Raw genomic sequence first — 17,801 nt, 5'->3', positions numbered from 1 at the left:
TCAAATTTCGAAACCATTTTCGCCATGTTTTGAAACCCCGCTCATCCCGATAATACCGTGCGATAGACAAGCGCATTTATCCGTCACCAATTCATTGACATGTAGTCGCTTGCAAGCACAGCTTTTGTAGTTGGTACACCGCTTGTGTTGTGCCTGTAACCACCACGTACCCGTACGCCTTGGCGGCGTCTACATCAGCAGCTTTCATGCAGATTCCCAGTCAAAGACGTACTCTTTTGCTCCAAATTAGCACCGCCAGTAATGCTGGGATGTGGAAGGACGGCTCAACCTCTCTCCATCCCGACGTATGGCGTCCCACACGAGCACCGTCTTGTATTGCTGCGTGTCGAAGTTGGTCAGCCCGTCTGGGCATCCAGCCCACGCCTCGCCCACGCGTACCACCACCTCGAGACTCGTCCACTGAGCCCTCTCTCGCCAAAGTGCAGACGTTCGATGCTACAAATTGCGACAGCGCGGTGCCGCCTTCCCTTATGTCTTCAAACACGAGTCGGCCAGAACTGCGTCGTTCGGGCCGATTCCAGTCGCTCCCGATAGTCCCTCGCCAGAGCCCGATCTTCCAGGGACATTGCAGGCCTAGAGGGTGTTGCTGGTCGCTGCCTGCGAGTAGAAGCGGCTGGGGAGTTGCAGGTAGCCGCAACATGTTGACACGCACCTGCTTGAGGGGTTTTGGTGACAGAACGACCTGGAAACGGCAAGTTGTAGCGGACAAAGGTGTAGAGTGACAGCGCGCCTCTGGCAGGCAATGACGAAAGCGTGGTTGGAGGCCTCCAGAACTTGCGCGGCGAAGCGCGCGGATATCCACCACAGCATTTTGGACGGGCTGAAAATGAGGGGCCAGACTCGAATTTCGACATTTTTTGACATTTTTTTATATGGTCTGGTTTTGGACAAGTACGGTCCTCTATTCAGGGTATACTGTCAAAGAAATGCGGTTGTTGGAACCTTTGAGGATGTTTGAACGGCTTTCAATGAACGCAAGTTAATAAAGCGGACACGTCTACAGAAGTGAAGACGTATCGATGCGGCTGAGTGTGGTTGCTCTACCACCGCAGTCGTTGAACTGCGGACAACGTTGATGCAAACTCGTGTATCTGCACTGCATAATCAAAGTCGAACATCCCTCTCCGATTATGCAGGTCATGTTGTATTTCTGACCGCCTGGGATGCCAACCACGACGCTCACTTTGCGATTTGCCAACTGAAGCACCAAGGCTACCGCTACAGCAACAACCATGTCGACCGCCCGAGAACTGTGCACGCCTACGCCGCCTTTGGCAAGAACGAGGAAGTCAGGCGTTGGGAGTACCAGTCTCACCGCTTGGCCCCGAGGACGTGGAGATCAAGATCTCGCACTGCGGTATCTGCGGCTCGGATCTGCACACCATTGAGCGGTTGGAGACCTACGACGTACCCGTGTGTTGTTGGCCATGAAATCGTTAGGGTGAGGTCACCCTTGCTGGAGACGAGGTGAAGGGCTTGAAGGTCCGGCGACCGCGTGGGCGTCGGCGCTCAGCAGGCCTGCCTGAACAAGGACCCCGCGGCCCCCTGCAAGGAGTGCGCCACTGGTGACGGCGCCACTGCAAGCGCAAAGGTCGGGACATACAATTCGACTTACAAGAACGACGGCGCTAACTCGTACGGTGGCTACGCCGACTACGTGCGCGTGACTCCACGAGTACACTTTCAAGATCCCGGACAACCTCCCGTCGGACGTGGCCGCTGCTACTGTGCGCCAGGTACGACGGTGTTCACGCCGTTGAAGGAGGCTGATGTGAAGCCGGGCAAGCGCGTAGGTGTCGTGGGCATTGGTGGTCTGGGCCACCTCGGCATCCAATTCGCGAAGGCTATGGGCGCCGACGCCGTCGTTGCTTTTCTCCGCTCGGCCAACAAGGAGGACGAGGTGCGTGCTCTGGGCGCCACGGAGTTCGTCGTGTACACACGGACGAGAAGCAGGCCGCTGCTGCGGAGGTCAGTTGACGTGTTGCTGATCTGCGCCAACGCTGACAACGCCTGCACACGCTGTTCCTGAGCTTCTTGGCCGTGCGCTCGTACATCATGGTAGGTCTGCCCAACGACGATGTCAAGTTCAACGCGTTCGGCGTGGTGGGCAAGAGCATGGGTTGTGGGCAGCAACATCGGCAGCATCCAGGACATCAAGGACATGCTGGAGGTGGCGTCCAAGAAGAACGTGCGCGCGGTGATCAGAAGCTGCCGATGGCCAAGGTGAACGAGGGGCATCAAAATGGTGCGCATTGGCACGGTTCGCTATCGCGTGGTGCTCGAGAACTAAGCGCTACAGAATGGGGTAGAGCGCATCGTTAATGTAGCCTTCGCTTGTCACGAGTGATGGTTAGGAGTGGTGGCCAGCTTCAACTTGCCCACAATGCAGGACTGGCAGTGACAAATTGACAAGGGTGTCAGAAACGAGAGAGAAGGCAAGGCCCCAGATGGTGGCGCGGCGTTGGCGTCGGCGCTCGGGCCCGCGGCCCGCATGGTGTCAGCCCAGTTCAAGTCTCTGCACTGCTTGCCGCCCGTTTCCGTGTTGCAGAGTCGAGTGTTCCGCCCACCTCAAACCAATCTGCATTATCTCCCGTCTCTAGTCGATTCTTCTCGCAGCTGCCGAAACGCAAACCCCACGTGGCCCAGACGAACGTTGCGACGGCCAGAGACTACAGACGATCCTGCAATGCGCTCCGGACGACGCGGGCCTGGCTCGAGTGATCTTCAAAGACATCAGGACGACGTCGGCGCGACGCTCACCCGGTCATAGCAGGTGCCATCGCCTTCGCTCTGCTAAAGGAAGGGTCAGTAGGGGAAAGCGTGGAGTGCTCGACTATGCACGGGACAAGGGCGTGCGGTACACTAAGCTGTACGGAAATGCTTTTGGCGTGAGTTCGCGCGAGAGGGATAACGGTTGTATTCTGCGTTTATGAGATGCTATGCGGGCTAATAGTGGGTGTACGAACGCCGCCCAAGGCAATTCACATCTGCGCTGGTGGCGGCTGTTCACTTGAAGCAGGAGAAGTGTGTTTGAGATCCTCGGTGAAGTGAAAGCCGAGGAAGTGAAACATAACAAGATGTGCGAACTTGTTGTTGGAGCCGGTGCCAAACCAAACAACACGATCTTGCATTAAGAATTGGGCTACATGCGCAAGCGGCGTGTGCGCGATTGGTACCATAATACTATTCGACTGGCATTCAAGTCGGAGCAAAGTATAGTCTGCCCAACGACACATAATACATAAACGTGCTTAGAACTTGATCATGCAAATCAAGCCTTATCCAGTGACATAATGATCTACCGCTGAGTCGCTTCAGATTTCGTGCTCTCTTTCATCAAAGCAATAACTCCAGAGCAAGCCCGAAGAGTGTTTGTCGTTGAAGTGGGTGCGGTGTTGGTCCTGAAGATCGAAGCGGTAGTTGTGGTCGATGTGCGGGGTAGACGGTTTATTTAATACTGAATTGCTACTGCTAGCCTAACATGCATGCCTCGCTGTGCTCTACGCGAGCACAGGGCTCTGCGTATTTCTGGGGTTTTCCTTGACTATATGCTACCCTGCGTCTTTTTGTTTTCTTTTCATTTCTTTTCTACTAAATGCATGTTCCATGTTTCTTTTCATGTTTTCCTACAAATGCATGTTCACTGTGACGGCCTCTCGGGTAGCTGCCACAGGAACTTCAAACCTCTAGCCGCGAGCAAGCAAGCCAGAGTCTTTGCGCCGTATCGCTCTGGCTTGCTTGCTCAGCAGGCCAGGGTGACTGACATCTCCCCTGGTTGACTTCGCGTTGGCGGAGTCGATACCCATCAGGAGTTGACGCCAATGCAGAAACGTGCTTGCTGCTTCGCTTTCCCAGGTTGCCTCATGCTCCGGCAACCCATGCCACTTCACGAGCCATTGACGTTTGCGACGTCTGGTTCGTTTCTTGAGCAGCTTCTCCACAGTGTAGAGTTCTTCTCCAGTGTCCTCGTCCAAGATTAGAGGTACAGCCTTCGGAATCGGTCGATTCGGAAAATCCTCACGGTTCGTTTGGTAATGGGGCAGTAACTCCACGTTGAATGTCGGATTAAGACGTTTCATCGTGCGCGGAAGTATCAACCCGCCACGTTGTCGTTCACCATAAGTTCAATCACGAACGGTCCAACCTTCTTAGCGCTAATTTCGCTTTCTTCAATTCCGTGTTCTTGTTTACGGTTTTCAGCGGTAAGTTCTTCGTGTCGAGCAGCACTAAGTCACCTCTTTTAAAGACAATTTGTCTGCGCTTGCGATCGTGGTACTCCTTTTTTGTCTTGGCTTCTTCCAAATTCTTCTGAGCACGTTCTACGATCTCCTGTCGCTCCTTCGCAAAGTTCTTCGCGAACTCCGCGTCACGTCATTCTCCGGTGCAGCAGGTCTTTCAACTCCTCTGCCACAATGTTTGACACCTTACGTCCTGTGTCAAGTTCAGAATGGCGCGAACTTCCGTAGACGCGTTGACGAGGGTCGAATGCGCATATTCGATAGTCCCTAGGTGCTTAACCCAATCGTCACCGTGATACGAGATCATACATCTCAATGCATCTTCGAGCACGAGGTTCTGGCGCTCTGTCTGGCCATCTGCCTGAGCTCGGTGCGCAGTTGTCATGCTGAGTTTGATACCCATCAACTTCATCAGTGACTTCCAAAAGTCCGAGATGAACTTTGAGTCGCGATCACTGATGATGACCTTCGGCAATCCGTGATGCCGAACAACTGCATCAAAGAACTCTTTAGCCGTGTCCTTCGCGTCAGCTGTCGAATACGTTGGTGCATACTTCGCTCCTTGGACAACTTGTCCACTGCAACTAGTATTGCATCAAACCCTTCCGACACTGGCAAACCCGTGATAAAATCCATTGACACCACTTCCCAGCATTCCTTTGGCACTGGTATCGGCATCAGTAGTCCTTTCTTCTTCTGGCTACTGGACTTCCATCGTGCACAAGTCTCACACGTGCGAACGTATTCCCTTACGTCGCGGTCCATAGTCGGCCAGTAGTACCATTGCGCTGCTTTCAGGTACGTGCGTCGACTTCCAGGATACGCGGACGTCTTTCCATCATGAAATTCGATCATGACATTTGTGCGAAGCTCTTTTACCTTCGGCACACAAAGTCGGTAGACAGTTTCGCCTTTCGTCTGTTTGAAAAACAGAAGCCCATTGTGCTTGACGAACTTCTCCTTTCCTGCTCCATTAGACCACTGTTGCTTGAAAGCAGGGGTCTGATTCGTATCCTTCCTGAAACGCTCTTTTCGTCTCAGGGACCAAGTGCGGACTTACAAAATGATAGTCGACGCTGTTGACTTGCTGCTGTGCTACGCCAATCGGGCGACCCTCCCCGTAAGTCGACATCGTCGAGTAACAGGCGAGTATCATCCGTTGACAAGTTGCGCAACACTGCAGACTTAATACGGTGGTCATGAACTGGTGCGGCATTCTTCGCGCATTCGTCGTCGCAGTCATGAACCGTATACGTCACATCCGGAAGAGGTGCTTCTTTCTCCTCTTCGTCTTCCAGTCCATCCGGTGGAGGCCGTGAGCGCATCCGCTACAACGTTCATCTTACCTCGCACATGATGCAAAGTAAACGTGTATTGCGAAAAGTGCGTCAAAAGCGAGCCATCTTTGGTGACACTCGTGGGTGATGCAACATCCACGAACACGCTGCGTTATCCGTGTAGACGTCGAATGGGCGTCCACGCAGATAGTGTCTCCACTTCTCCGTAGCCACTTTGATAGCTAGTAGCTCCTTCTCATGCGTCGGCCATCCACGCTCATGTTTATCAACTTCTTCGAATAGAAGGCAATCGGATGATCTGCTCCGTCATACTTCTGTGACAGAACTCCACCAATACAATGTCCTGGCGTCCGTCGTCACGATAAACGGTCGCTCAAAGTCCGGCAACTTCAGCGTAGGCGCTTGCTGAAGTGCGAGCTTGAGATGCAAATACGCGTCCTCCACAGGCTTCGTCCAATTCCATGGGGCAACTCCCTTCGTCAAATCCCTCAACGGACGAGCAATCTCGGCAAAATCACAGATAAATCTGCGATAACATCCTGCCAAACCCAAAACTCAACAACTCCTTTCGATTCGTCGGGTCGGATACTTGGCTATCGCTTCCGTTTTACGCGGATCAACGCTTACTCCTGCCTGCGAGACAACATGTCCTGGAAAGCCACTTCGGACTGACCATACGAACACTTTGCCATGTCCGCAAAAGCTTCTCGCGACGCAGTACCATACAAACTGCACGCAGATGCTCCACATGCTCCTCCATACTCTTCGAGAAGACGCAGATGTCATCGAGATACACGACGACAAATTCGTACTTGTCGAACAGCTTGTGCATGAGCCTGGACCATGTCCCTGGCATTTCAGCCACTCCATGGGCGCTACACACCACTGATACGTTTCCTTGTGTTCCGAAACGCAGTGTACGGACGACTTGACTTCACCACCAGCATTTGATGGTATCCTGCGCAAGGTCGATCAACGTGTAGATGACACAACCTACCATCTTATCGAACAACTCCTCGATTAATGGCAGCAGGATCTTGGCAATGACAGTCACGCTGTTGAGATAGCGGTAGTCGAACACCCAGCAACGGAATCTTCAAATTGCCGCTACGCAACCATTCAGCCATTTTCGGCATTTGACCTGTGACTGGGTCCTTCTTCGGGATAGCGAAAATGTTCGAAACCCACGGCGAGTTCGACACTTCAATCCATCCTTTCTTCAACTTGTCTTTGACAAATTCTTCGAAAGCATCCTGTTCCATCTTCGACATGCGGAACGGTGCACGAGAGCTTAGCTGAGCCCCTTCTTCAACGTCACTTCAAAGTTGACTTCACGCATCGGAGGCAATCCGTCTGGTAATTGCTCCGGAAACACATCCTTGAACTCCTTACCGACTACGTTGAAGATCGGTTCTGGAATTCCTTCCACTTCGGGCACAAGTTGTATCTTCACCCGAAACACCTGCTCATACTCGCCTTCCTTCAAGTTGTGCGAGAACGACGGTGCATCGACGTCGATGAATTACATCCGGTCAGGTATGACAACCTCCTCCTTTGCCAATCCACTTGAGGGTTGTGGTCGCCCAAACCACGGTTTCCCCAAAATGACGTCGTGCGACTCCGGCAACTTCCATTCCACGAACTCGATCGCTGGAAAGAAGTACCCATCCATGCTCACTGGCGCCTCCACGTGTTTGACATTCGTCGCCGGTGTTAACGTGCCGTCAAAGCGCTGAGCTTGAAGTCGTCTTGACAGAAGCACATTACTAGCCAAACCTGGCATAATCATGTTCGTGCTTGCACCCGTGTCCAACAGAATTCGGACATCTCTGCCATTGATGCGACCCTTCCTGATGAAAGGTTACTCGTACGTTCGGACTTCACTGCGTTCACCTTCAAGGTCTCCGTTGTACTTGTTGGTTGCGATCCTTGCTGAACCAACTTCACTGGCTGCTTCTCATGCAACTCAGCTTCCTGCTCTGGCGGCGATCCGCACACACCAGACTCAATTCCGGTTGCATCGCATGCAAACTCGGTTCTTCAACTGGCTGTAGTCCACACGAGCCAGCATCTTCCGTCATTTCTGACGCTGCAGTGACAGTCTCTTCCACTTGTACACGTGCCTTGTCCATGAATGCCTGTAACCCATCCGCTTGTTCCTGGATGTCAGCCACACTCATAGTCACGCGATCCATGACGACAGTATCCACCTGTTCGTCATCCTCCGAGGAACCATGTTCATCCTCGGCTTACGCCCTTGATTACTGCCCGAGTTGTTGTACTTCGGCACATTCCGCTTAGCCATTTGCGTCTGCTGCAGCTGTATCGGACATTGACGAGCCCGATGGGCGCTACTCCCGCACCGGAAACACAGGTTTCGGCGCATACATTCCTCCTTCGACGGTACCCTTACGTTGTCGATCTCCATCGGCACTGGTCCATCGTTGTTGCTCTTCGATCGTCTGTTGTCGTACGATCGGTACCTCGGTCTGTCGCGTGCTCCTTCCGAGCGTCCACGATGCGCGTGAGACCGGTCATAGTCGAGCGCTACGGTAATAGCGTCGGTCAACGTTGCACTCCTGCGATACTGGACTTCCTCCCGAATACTTGACGGCAGACCACGCAAGAAATACATGATCTTGTCCAGTTCGCTCATCTCCTTGACTTGAGTAATCAAATTGCCTGAACTTGCTGATATAATCGGGCAAGTCTCGACACTGACGCTCCTTCAAGTCATTCATCTGGTCCCGAAGACGTTCTTGCAGATCCGGAGGCACGAACCCTTCCTCCAGCTTCAAAGAAGTATTCCACACTCTTCACATCGTCCTTCTTGACGATGTGCCACGCGCTCCATACTTCAGCGATCCCGCTAACACAGCCAAAATGCGTCCACTCAACTTACTATCCTTCCAGTCTATGCCCTTAGCTAAAAAGTACTGCTCCACCTGCTCCCGGTATAGTTGGAACGATTCCTTGAGCGTCCCCCCGTAGCTGGGCATTTTATCCCATCCAGCTTTAGTTGCGACAGCTGCCTTGACTTGCGCAGCTTGTCGATCAATTCTGTCTGCTTCTCCATGGCCGCCAACATACTATGCATTAGTTGGGCCGGATCCGCCATCTTGAACACGCGAAAACTTCGTACTTTGTGTGTTCACCCTTGAAAACGATACCGGTGGGAGCAATCTACTTTTAGGGGCACTGACTAAAAGAAAGTAAAAGAAAACCTGTTAAAGAAAATAACCTACGCTACTTCCTAAAATTGGCCGAGTTATGCGCTGTGGGAGGTCTTGGACTTCTTCGATGCCTTTGAAGAGGTCGATGACACGTGAGGGTCGATGACGCGTGAGAGGGTCGAGCGGTGACGGTTGTCGTCCTGGTCTTCGCTTCGCCAAAATTTTGCTGTGCCGGGCTACCAAGAACAAAACTGACTAACCGGCTTCGAGACTTATAGTGCTCGATTTATATGCGGTGCAGTCTTTTGAGAACAGTAGCTACTTGGGCAAATGGGCTGTCACCGGGGCCAGATGCAAAACAAATTTGCACCACGGCTGCCCTCAGTTATATCCCACGTCAGCGTACAATAGTAGATTGCCCTATTAATGTACCAATGTCTCCCCAACAGCTGGGTTGGTCACGCTGACGTGACACTTACACCTCAAGGTGAAAAGCCTCCCCTTGAGTGCCGTGCAGCAGCGAGCCTTCCCCGCAAGTGCTACCAGATGTCACGTTGGGCCCGAAGAGTGTTTGTCGTTGAAGTGGGTGCGAGTGTTGGTCCTGTCGAGAAGCGCGGTAGTTGTGGTCGATGTGCGGGGTAGACGGTTTATTTAATACTGAATTGCTACTGCTAGCCTAACATGCATGCCTCGCTGTGCTCCTACGCGAGCACAGGGCTCTCTTTGCGTATTTCTGGGGTTTTCCTTGACTATGTGCTACCCTGCGTCTTTTGTTTTCTTTTCATTTCTTTTCTACTAAATGCATGTTCCATGTTTCTTTTCATGTTTTTCCTACAAAATGCATGTTCACTGTGACGGCTGACCCTCTCGGGTAGCTGCCACAGGAACTTCAAACCTCTGGCCGCGAGCAAGCAAGCCAGAGTCTTTGCGCCGCATCGCTCTGGCTTGCTTGCTCAGCAGGCCAGAGGTGGGCCTGACACTATGCGGAAAGTGGGGTGTGTCTGCGATGTAGACATGTATGGATCTGTTGTGACTTCAGCCGTGCAAGTGAAGAACCGTGAAGTGGTAATGTCGATCCTAGATGACATGGAGCAAAACGTGGACCTGTCGAAGACGCAACCTGAAGTCTATCTTCGTGCTGTAAGAGCAGCAGTCTGTTCTAACCAGCATCAGTTGGTATTGACATGTTTGATTTCATGGATCAAGCCGGCGTGAATGCATCTGCCGCATACGTTTCTGCCATCAAAACCGCGTTCGAGTCGAAGCAGTATGATTTTGTCTTCGACATCTTGCAGAAAAAATGCAAGAGAATGGAGTGGACGAAGGTGCGGTACAAACGCACAGTAATCTCATTCGCCAAACTTGAATGCTATGATCACGTTTTGCGTCCATACGAGGCTATGCGCGAACTCGGCTATGAGCAGGAAGAAGCCGTGTGTACGGCTGCAATAATAGCAGCTATTAAAGTGGACAGATATGGTGATGTGCTTGGAATCTGCGATGAATCGGGTGGCAAGTTGAGTACCTCCACACGTTTGTACTCGTTTGCATTGGCGCAAGCTCGCGCAGCAACAAGCAAGCCTTGGTTGTCAGCATCTTGAATCATATAAAGAATTCCCCACTGCTGCGAGGAAGCCTTCAACTGCTGGAAAGATGGCCACCATTGCCGCGAAGAATTCCTCCTAGCTAAAACTCGATCAGATGACACGGAAACAGTGCCTGAGATTCTGTCAGGAGTATGCTTGAAGAATTAACCCGGCAGCGTTGATGCTCATAACGCGGTCAGGTTCAACCATTGCCTTCACTCTGGTGAACAAGGGATCGTTGGGCAGGAGCGTCGAGATGCTCAAGTATGCACAGGACAAGGAGGTGAACTTGCACCTCAAGATCTACAGGGCGGTCTTTGGTGTCGCCTCACGCGAGAGGGAGTACCCTCTCCTGCTGCGTGTGTGAGACGGTATGCCGACTAACGGCTATAGACGCCGGCCATGGCAGTACACAGCTACGCTGTCGGCTGTCCACTTGAAAAGGAGAAGCGGGTGTTTGAGATCTTCAATGAAGTGAAAACCCACGGTGAAAGACGACATGTACGAAATTATCCTAGGAGCCGCGTGCCAAATGAAGCAGCACAAGCTTGTGGCGAGATTCTCGACTACATGCAAGCGAGCGGTGTGGATTCCACTGCCGGATACCAAAATACTCGTCGACCCGTGTTCAAGCTGGGCGGGCGAGTATGATTTCGGTCTGGAACTTTGCGTCTGATGAAAAGCACGGAATCGACCCGATTGAAGAGTACAAGTATCAAATCATCTCTTTGCACAAGGCTGATTTGCATGATCAAGTTCTAAGCACGTTTATGGCTATGCGGAAAGTGGGGTGTATATGCACGTGCGGAGCTATTATGGAGTCAGCTGTCCGAGTGAAGAACCGTAACTGGTGCTGTCAATCCTGGATGACATGAAGCAGAACGTGGACTTGTCGAAGACGAAAACTAAAGCCTTTCCCCGTGCTATAATATAAGAGCAGCAGTTTGGACAAACCAGCATCGGTTAGTGTTGGACATGATTGATTTCATGAATCGAGCTGGTGTGAAGACACTTGCACCCGTATACGTATCTGCTACCAGAACCGCTTTCAAGTCGAAGCAGTACGATTTGGTTTTGATATTTTACAGAAGATGAAGGAGATTGAGTAGTGCAGGGGGGGGGGGGGGGTATCGCGTAGTGATGTCATTCAACGCTCTGACCAGCTTCTGCGTGCCTTCAAGGCTATGCGCGAATGCGGTTACGAATCGAATGAGTTGCTTGTCCAGACTGCTTTGCGGGCCGCTATTAAGTTGGAAAGACACGATGATGTCATTTCAATCTGCAATGACTTGAGTGGCAAAGCTTCCGCGTCTACGCGTTTAAACTCCCGTGCGTTGGAGCAAGCTTACGCTTCAAACAATCAACCTCTGGTCGACAGCATCTTGGATAACATAAAGAAGTCCACCACAGCTGCTTGAGCTTCGAGCTGTTTGCATTCAGGTGCTGCGGACACCCCGACAAGTTGACTGTGTTTGCATCTTTTTTTTTATGTGGTCACTCAAGCGGTTAGCGCTAGTCTAACTACCTAACGACTGCAGAGACCAAGCCCTCCAGGTGCTGTGTGTTTGCATCGTTCAACATAGGCTTACACCGTAGAAGTTTAACAAGATGTCCGCTTAGAAGAAAAACGATGGCTGTGAGGGTTTGCATTTATACTCGCACAAATGGGTTTCGCTGTCATGGAGATAAGCATATTTGTGTTGCAAATTTAACATGGAGAAGCGTATGCTACTCATTCGAGTTTATCGCTTCAGGTGGTTGATGAAGCGAATTGCCAGCAACCCCAGGAAGAGATACAGAGCCGTGATCCCGACAAGAACACCGAAGTTGCGGGCGATTCTGTCGTGCTTCATACCAAAATGATCTTCCGTGTACTCTTTCAGTGTAGTATGACCCACCGTTACGGGTGCATTCGCCATCGGCTGGCAACCAAGCTGCGAGCCCACGTTGACGTAGGCCCCGGCGGCGTCATCCCACTGGGGAAGCTGGTCACAGTCGGCGAATACCAGAGCCACCATGGTGGAGAGTGGGTACTTGAGGGGCGAGATCTTGTACAACCACTTGTAGCCTGACGGGATCGCGTTCGCCGGCGGAGTGAACCCCATGAACATCATGAAGATGGCGTTGACCAAGTATCCAGCGACGATTGCCACTTCCTCCGTTGGGAAAACGAATGCCAACATTTGACCCTGATAAACTTGCATCAGCGTCATCATGGAGTATGCCAACCAGTACACGACAGCCGTGTCGAAGCCCTTGAAGCCCACGAGCGGGTAGAACACGACGGTAAAGAACAAACCGCTGGCAAATGAGTACGGAATCTCCACGATAGTCGCGCCCACGAAGTACCAGAAGGCATTGTACGTTTGGGACGCGCGCTCGCGGTAGAATGAGGCGCGGTCAGCGAAGACGACAGGAAGGACGCTTTCGAACGACACGAACGCGTTGAAGAGCGCAGCCATGTAGATCAGCCCCACTCCTGAATTCAAGCCCGAGTAGGTCGTGTATGTCGCGTCGACGAACACCAAGCCGAAGACGATTCCGAGGAACAGCGAGACAAGCATCCGCGTCAAGTTGTATGACGGAGTACGCCAGTAGGATCGAATGAAGCGCGTGACGACAAACTTCATTTGAGTGACCGAGTTGGCGGCACGCTTCTTGCCGAAGACCATTTCCGGTAGGTCTGGTGATGGGGTGGAGATGCCTTCCTTCGCCATACTTGCTACTAGCAGTTGCTTGTGTGGGCTCTCATTGAAGACTTTGACAAAATCCGTGGTAATCGATCCATTGCTCACGCCCGCGCCAATGCACTCCAACATCCAAGTGGCTGGGTTGTAGCCTGCAGGTAGTGGCACAACACCGGGGATCCCCTCGAAGTAGTCGATCAAGTTGCGGCAGTCGTCGCCCAAGTCGCCGAAGAAAACCGTCTCGCCGCCGCGCTTGAGCAGCAGCAAGCTGTCAAAAAAGGCGAACACGTCTGAGGACGGCTGATGAATCGTGCACACGATCGTGCGGCCTGAGTCCGCCACCTTGCGAACCCCGGTCATGATCAACTTCGCCGATCGGGCATCCAAACCACTTGTAGGCTCGTCCAAGAAAATGACACTGGGCTGTGCCGCAAGCTCCACGCCGATTGTCAGCCGCTTCATTTGCTCCATCGAACTGCCGCGGATGATTCTGTCCGCGATATCTTCCAGACCCAGAAGCTCAATGCACTCGTTGACCGAGTCGTACTTCTTGGCGTCGGATACGGAACTATCCATACGCAAGAAGGCGCTGAAGGTGAGCGCCTCCCGGAAGGTAGCAGCCTCCGTGTGCACATCCATCTGCTCGCAATAACCAGTGGAGCGGCGAATGGCCAAGTCGCTGGCCTCGTAGCCGTTCAAGAGGATCTTGCCCGTGATCTTGCCTCCAGTTTTTCGACCCGCGATCACATCCATCAACGTTGTTTTGCCGGCACCTGAGGAGCCCATGAGAGCCGTGATTGAGCCTGGAAGCGCGAAGCCGCTGATACCTTTGAGGAGATCCAAGGATTCCTTCGGGTTGTGTGGGTCCGGAACAGAGTACCGCAAGTCCTGGAAAGCCACTGTCACGGGTTCGACAACGTGCTTTTCGCGGCTATCAATCGTCACTGAACAATCATCCCCGGGCCGACCATGCTTGGGTGTTTCCGCCAGCGCGTACGAGTCGTTTTCCTCTGCTTCTGCTGACAAATCGACGTTCTCGGGGCTTCGTAGCGGATGTATTCCAGCCCCAAATACGAGAGGAACATGAAAACGAAGTAGATTGCGGCCGTGTATAGAATGCCGTACAAAACCCACACCTTGTCTGTCTTCATGGCGAACAGCTGCAGATTGTACTCGCCCATTGTGACCCCGTAAGTCGCACAATAGTCAACAGCATCGTACACGCAGACATTGAAAGTGCTCGCTCGGTACTGATTAATGGCCAACGCTCGAAGACTCCAACTCATCGGACTAATCCAGTGCCCCAGATCAGAAAATCCGGGATGTTGTCTTTCGTGACGATGAAGCCCGCAAAATGATGAAGACCAAGAGTGACACAATGCCCAACGGTGCCGCAACGTTGGCATTGGGGCTGATCGCAGCCAGGAACGAGAACCACATCCCCATAGCCAGATTCGTAAAGAGGAGGACGATCTCGAAGATGATGAATCGCACGGCGTCTGCCTCAAACCCACAAATCCAGTACACCAGCACTCCGAAGACGATCGACTCGGCCAAGATCAGCGGGATCTGGCTGGCTGACGTGGCTAACACGTACGCCTTGGTGCTGAAGAAGTTTGCGCCGCGCTGCTTGTAGAAAATGTCTCGCTCAGCGATGTACGTAGGCACCTGTGACGACTGACCCATGGAGAGGAAGAGAATGGAGGCGAAGAGAACGCCCATGACAACTGAGGCATCGGTCGGCTTAAAGTCGTAGAAAACCGTCGAGTACAGCAGCCCCATGATCAAGATCATCAGGACTCGTCCTATGATGAAGGGTTTGTTCCGGTACAACACCATCACTTGGCGTCTGAGCAGCGTCTGCATGCTCTTCATGAACGATTGCTGAAACACGGGCACTTTATCCAGTCGCTCCTCCGCGATTTTCAGAGCGTTCGGATCGGTAGGTGATGTCACTTGGTCTACCATTTCTAGATGAATTCGTGACTGTCGAAAGTGCTCGGCGAAATCACAGGCGAGTCTCGGATGATTTTTCTGGTAAGTGTCCGTCTCGTAACGATACTGCTGCGATGTTCCCAGATCTAGCAAAAAGTCCGCGAGGTCACGTTCGGGAGGACAGGAGAATCCCAGCTCCTCAAAGTATTGCTGCACGAGACTGCAGGAGCCGTGATATATCACCTCTCCTTCGTTCAGGATCATCACGTCGTCGAAAGAGCGAAGACCTCCGGCGACGGCTGAAGCAGCGCGATGACTACGGTCTTGTGAAGCTTCCTCGCGACGCTACGTTGGGTGTTGATGATGTCGAACGTCGCGGCGCTGTCGAGACCCGTGCTGATCTCGTCCATCAACATCACGCTCTTCATGCCAAACTCCATTTCCGCGGTTGTCACTCGCTTGCGTTCACCCCCAGAGACGCCGCGCGTCATCGCGTCGCCCACGATCGTGTCCTGGCAGTTGTGAAGCCCGAACTGCTCGACGACAACGCCAGGGTAGTTGGACGAAATCGCTCGCAGAGCTTCAACAGCTTCCAGATCCGCATGTTGGGGGTCGTTCTTGAGCTTCTCCTCCGCGCCACGCAAGAACTCGGCGCCTCCGACCGTGTGCGCGAACTCCAATGTCTCGTTTACAGTCAGCAGTGGATAATGCTTGTCGCGCTGGTTCACGTACGACACGATCTGAGGCAGACGGTTGAGAAGTGCTTCACGCGAGACCCCGTTGAAAGAGACGTCGCCCTCCACTGAGATGTTCTTCTTCATGGGGAACCGACCGCTGAGGATTTTCATGAGTGACGACTTGCCCGAGCCTGGCTGTCCCAGCAACAGCGTGATCTTCCCTGGCGCGAAGGCGCCGGTGACATTCTTCAGAATCTCCTTGCGCACGGTGTGCTTTCTCGACACGGAAAACATCTTGACGGTCTCGTTGAACATCGTCGGAAGCTCGTTCTTCGTTTCATTCTTGTCCGCGACGGTGATGTTGGCCGTGACCGACAGATTGTCGAAGTGGACATTCACTTCCGGTAGACTTCGACCCGTGGCTGCCTCCATCTTCGACGCGATCAAGTCGTGCAATGCTTCAGGACCTTTGGCCATGAGAGTTACGCCGGACTCGTAACCAAGTCTATTGGTGGTAGGGGGATCGTTTGGGTCGCCCATTCTTGAGTTCGTTGAACTGGTGCTTGGTGTCGGTGGGTGGGCTGCAAGTTTGGAAATGAGGTCGGATGAAGCACATCCTGCGTCGGGCAGCAGAGGCCTGCGCGCGAGAAATACCATCAAGCAACGACGGCTCGGCTTGGTATGCCAGAGGCTCCCTTGATGGTACGGTCTTCCGGTGACCGTACCGTGCACACGGTACGGTCACCGGAAGACCGTACCATCAACAAGGATTAATCGCATTCTCCGACAGCTGGTTCGCAGTGTGTTGATGGCACGGCTCCATCGCATCATCAAGAAAGGTCGATGAGTCGAGAGGATCACGAAACCCACAGGCGATACATGTACAGAGGAGGATCGCTCGCTCTCACGCAAGCCTGTGTTGCAATCCGTCTTGGTCTAAGTAAAAATTCCGCAGCTCGTACCAAATCAATTCGCCTTCTCATTGGCTAAAAATGCGTACGTTGCTCAAAACAGGTTTCGGGTTTTATATTGTTCTGTACGGCGTTCTGAGTTGGGAGCGAGTTTTTTTTAGTGTGGTAATATGCTAATTCTACCCACATCACTACCGAGGCAAACTCACGCTGCCTCTTGCTGGAGGACTGCACACGGAGGTAGACAAGGTCAACATTGGTCCCTGTGTGATGGAGCTCACTTGTATGTGGCTTGCAGGACCACTACGAACCTCTCACCAGCTCGCAGTGTGTGAACCGCTATTACACGCCTAGAACTCGTTGGTGTTTGGGAACCAACTCCGGAGTCCATCTACTTGGGCTACAAAATCGTTCCGGCCGTACCCAATTCCTTGAGCAATTCTCGACACAATTTACTTCGACCAGGGCCTCAAGGCTTGTCGCGGCATGCAAATCGTCACGAACGATCTCACACGAACATGGCGACACGGCACACCGTGTAAACACCGTTGATGGTACACTACCGTTGACGGTACACTACCACACAAACATTCCTACATGTACCTGTATACACACGGCTTCTTCCTGCTCATAGCCGAGTTCGCGCATAGCCTCGTATGGACGCAAAACGTGATCATAGCATTCAAGTTTGGCGAATGAGATTACTGTGCGTTTGTACCGCATATTCGTGTCCACTCCATTCTCCTGGATTTTCTGCAATATGCCGAAGACAAAATCATACTGCTTCGACTTGAACGCGGTTCTGATGGCAGAATCGTATGCGGCAGACGCATCCACGCCGGTTTGATCCATGAAATCAAACATGTCGAATACCAACTGATGCTGGTTTGTCCAAATTGCTGTCGTTACGACGACTGGAAAAACTGCAGTTCGCGTCTTAGACAGGTCTAAGTTCTGTTTCGTATCATTCAGAATTGATAGCACCCGCTCCTGATTCTTCACTCGGACGGCTGACTCCACCGCAGCTACACCCCGCGTTTCGCATAGCTTCGAACACGCTCAAAAGTCGATCGTGCAAATGAACCTTGTGTGATGACAGCATCTGGCTTTTATTTATACTCCACCGTCGGTGGACCCCATGCTATTTCATCAGATGCAAAAGCTGGAAACGAAATCATACTCGCCTGACGTGAACGCCATTCGGATACTATGTCGGTACTCGGTAGAACATTCGACGCCGCGTACATGCATGTAGTTCAGTAGCCCACACACAAG

The 17,801-nt window shown here is 52.5% G+C and overlaps 4 protein-coding genes across 4 annotated transcripts; 1 reads left to right on the top strand and 3 right to left on the bottom strand.

The window, feature by feature from the left end:
• Positions 1 to 1,543: 1,543 nt before the first annotated feature.
• IUM83_09724 (putative mannitol dehydrogenase) lies at positions 1,544 to 2,050 on the top strand (the record flags this gene model as incomplete). The annotated part of the gene is made up of 1 exon (XM_067934179.1): positions 1,544 to 2,050. The coding sequence occupies one exon, from the start codon at positions 1,544 to 1,546 to the stop codon at positions 2,048 to 2,050; it is 507 nt and encodes a 168-aa protein (XP_067799295.1).
• Positions 2,051 to 12,058: 10,008 nt separating this feature from the next.
• IUM83_09723 (ABC transporter G family member 31) lies at positions 12,059 to 14,184 on the bottom strand (the record flags this gene model as incomplete). The annotated part of the gene is made up of 2 exons (XM_067934178.1): positions 12,059 to 13,902; positions 14,001 to 14,184. 2 exons carry the CDS (start codon positions 14,182 to 14,184, stop codon positions 12,059 to 12,061), a joined length of 2,028 nt encoding a protein of 675 aa, XP_067799302.1.
• Positions 14,185 to 14,311: 127 nt separating this feature from the next.
• On the bottom strand, positions 14,312 to 14,971 carry IUM83_09722 (ABC transporter G family member 31; the record flags this gene model as incomplete). Its single annotated transcript, XM_067934177.1, has 1 exon — positions 14,312 to 14,971. The coding sequence occupies one exon, from the start codon at positions 14,969 to 14,971 to the stop codon at positions 14,312 to 14,314; it is 660 nt and encodes a 219-aa protein (XP_067799301.1).
• A 230-nt stretch (positions 14,972 to 15,201) lies between these two features.
• Positions 15,202 to 16,092, bottom strand: IUM83_09721 (ABC transporter G family member 31; the record flags this gene model as incomplete). The annotated part of the gene is made up of 1 exon (XM_067934176.1): positions 15,202 to 16,092. The coding sequence occupies one exon, from the start codon at positions 16,090 to 16,092 to the stop codon at positions 15,202 to 15,204; it is 891 nt and encodes a 296-aa protein (XP_067799292.1).
• Between the last annotated feature and the right edge of the window lie 1,709 nt (positions 16,093 to 17,801).

This window comes from Phytophthora cinnamomi (assembly GCF_018691715.1).
Source record: "Phytophthora cinnamomi strain GKB4 chromosome Unknown Contig5, whole genome shotgun sequence".
Taxonomy (NCBI): domain Eukaryota; phylum Oomycota; class Peronosporomycetes; order Peronosporales; family Peronosporaceae; genus Phytophthora; species Phytophthora cinnamomi.
Note: the sequence above shows the minus strand (reverse complement) of the source record. Positions and strands in the feature narration are given on the sequence as shown.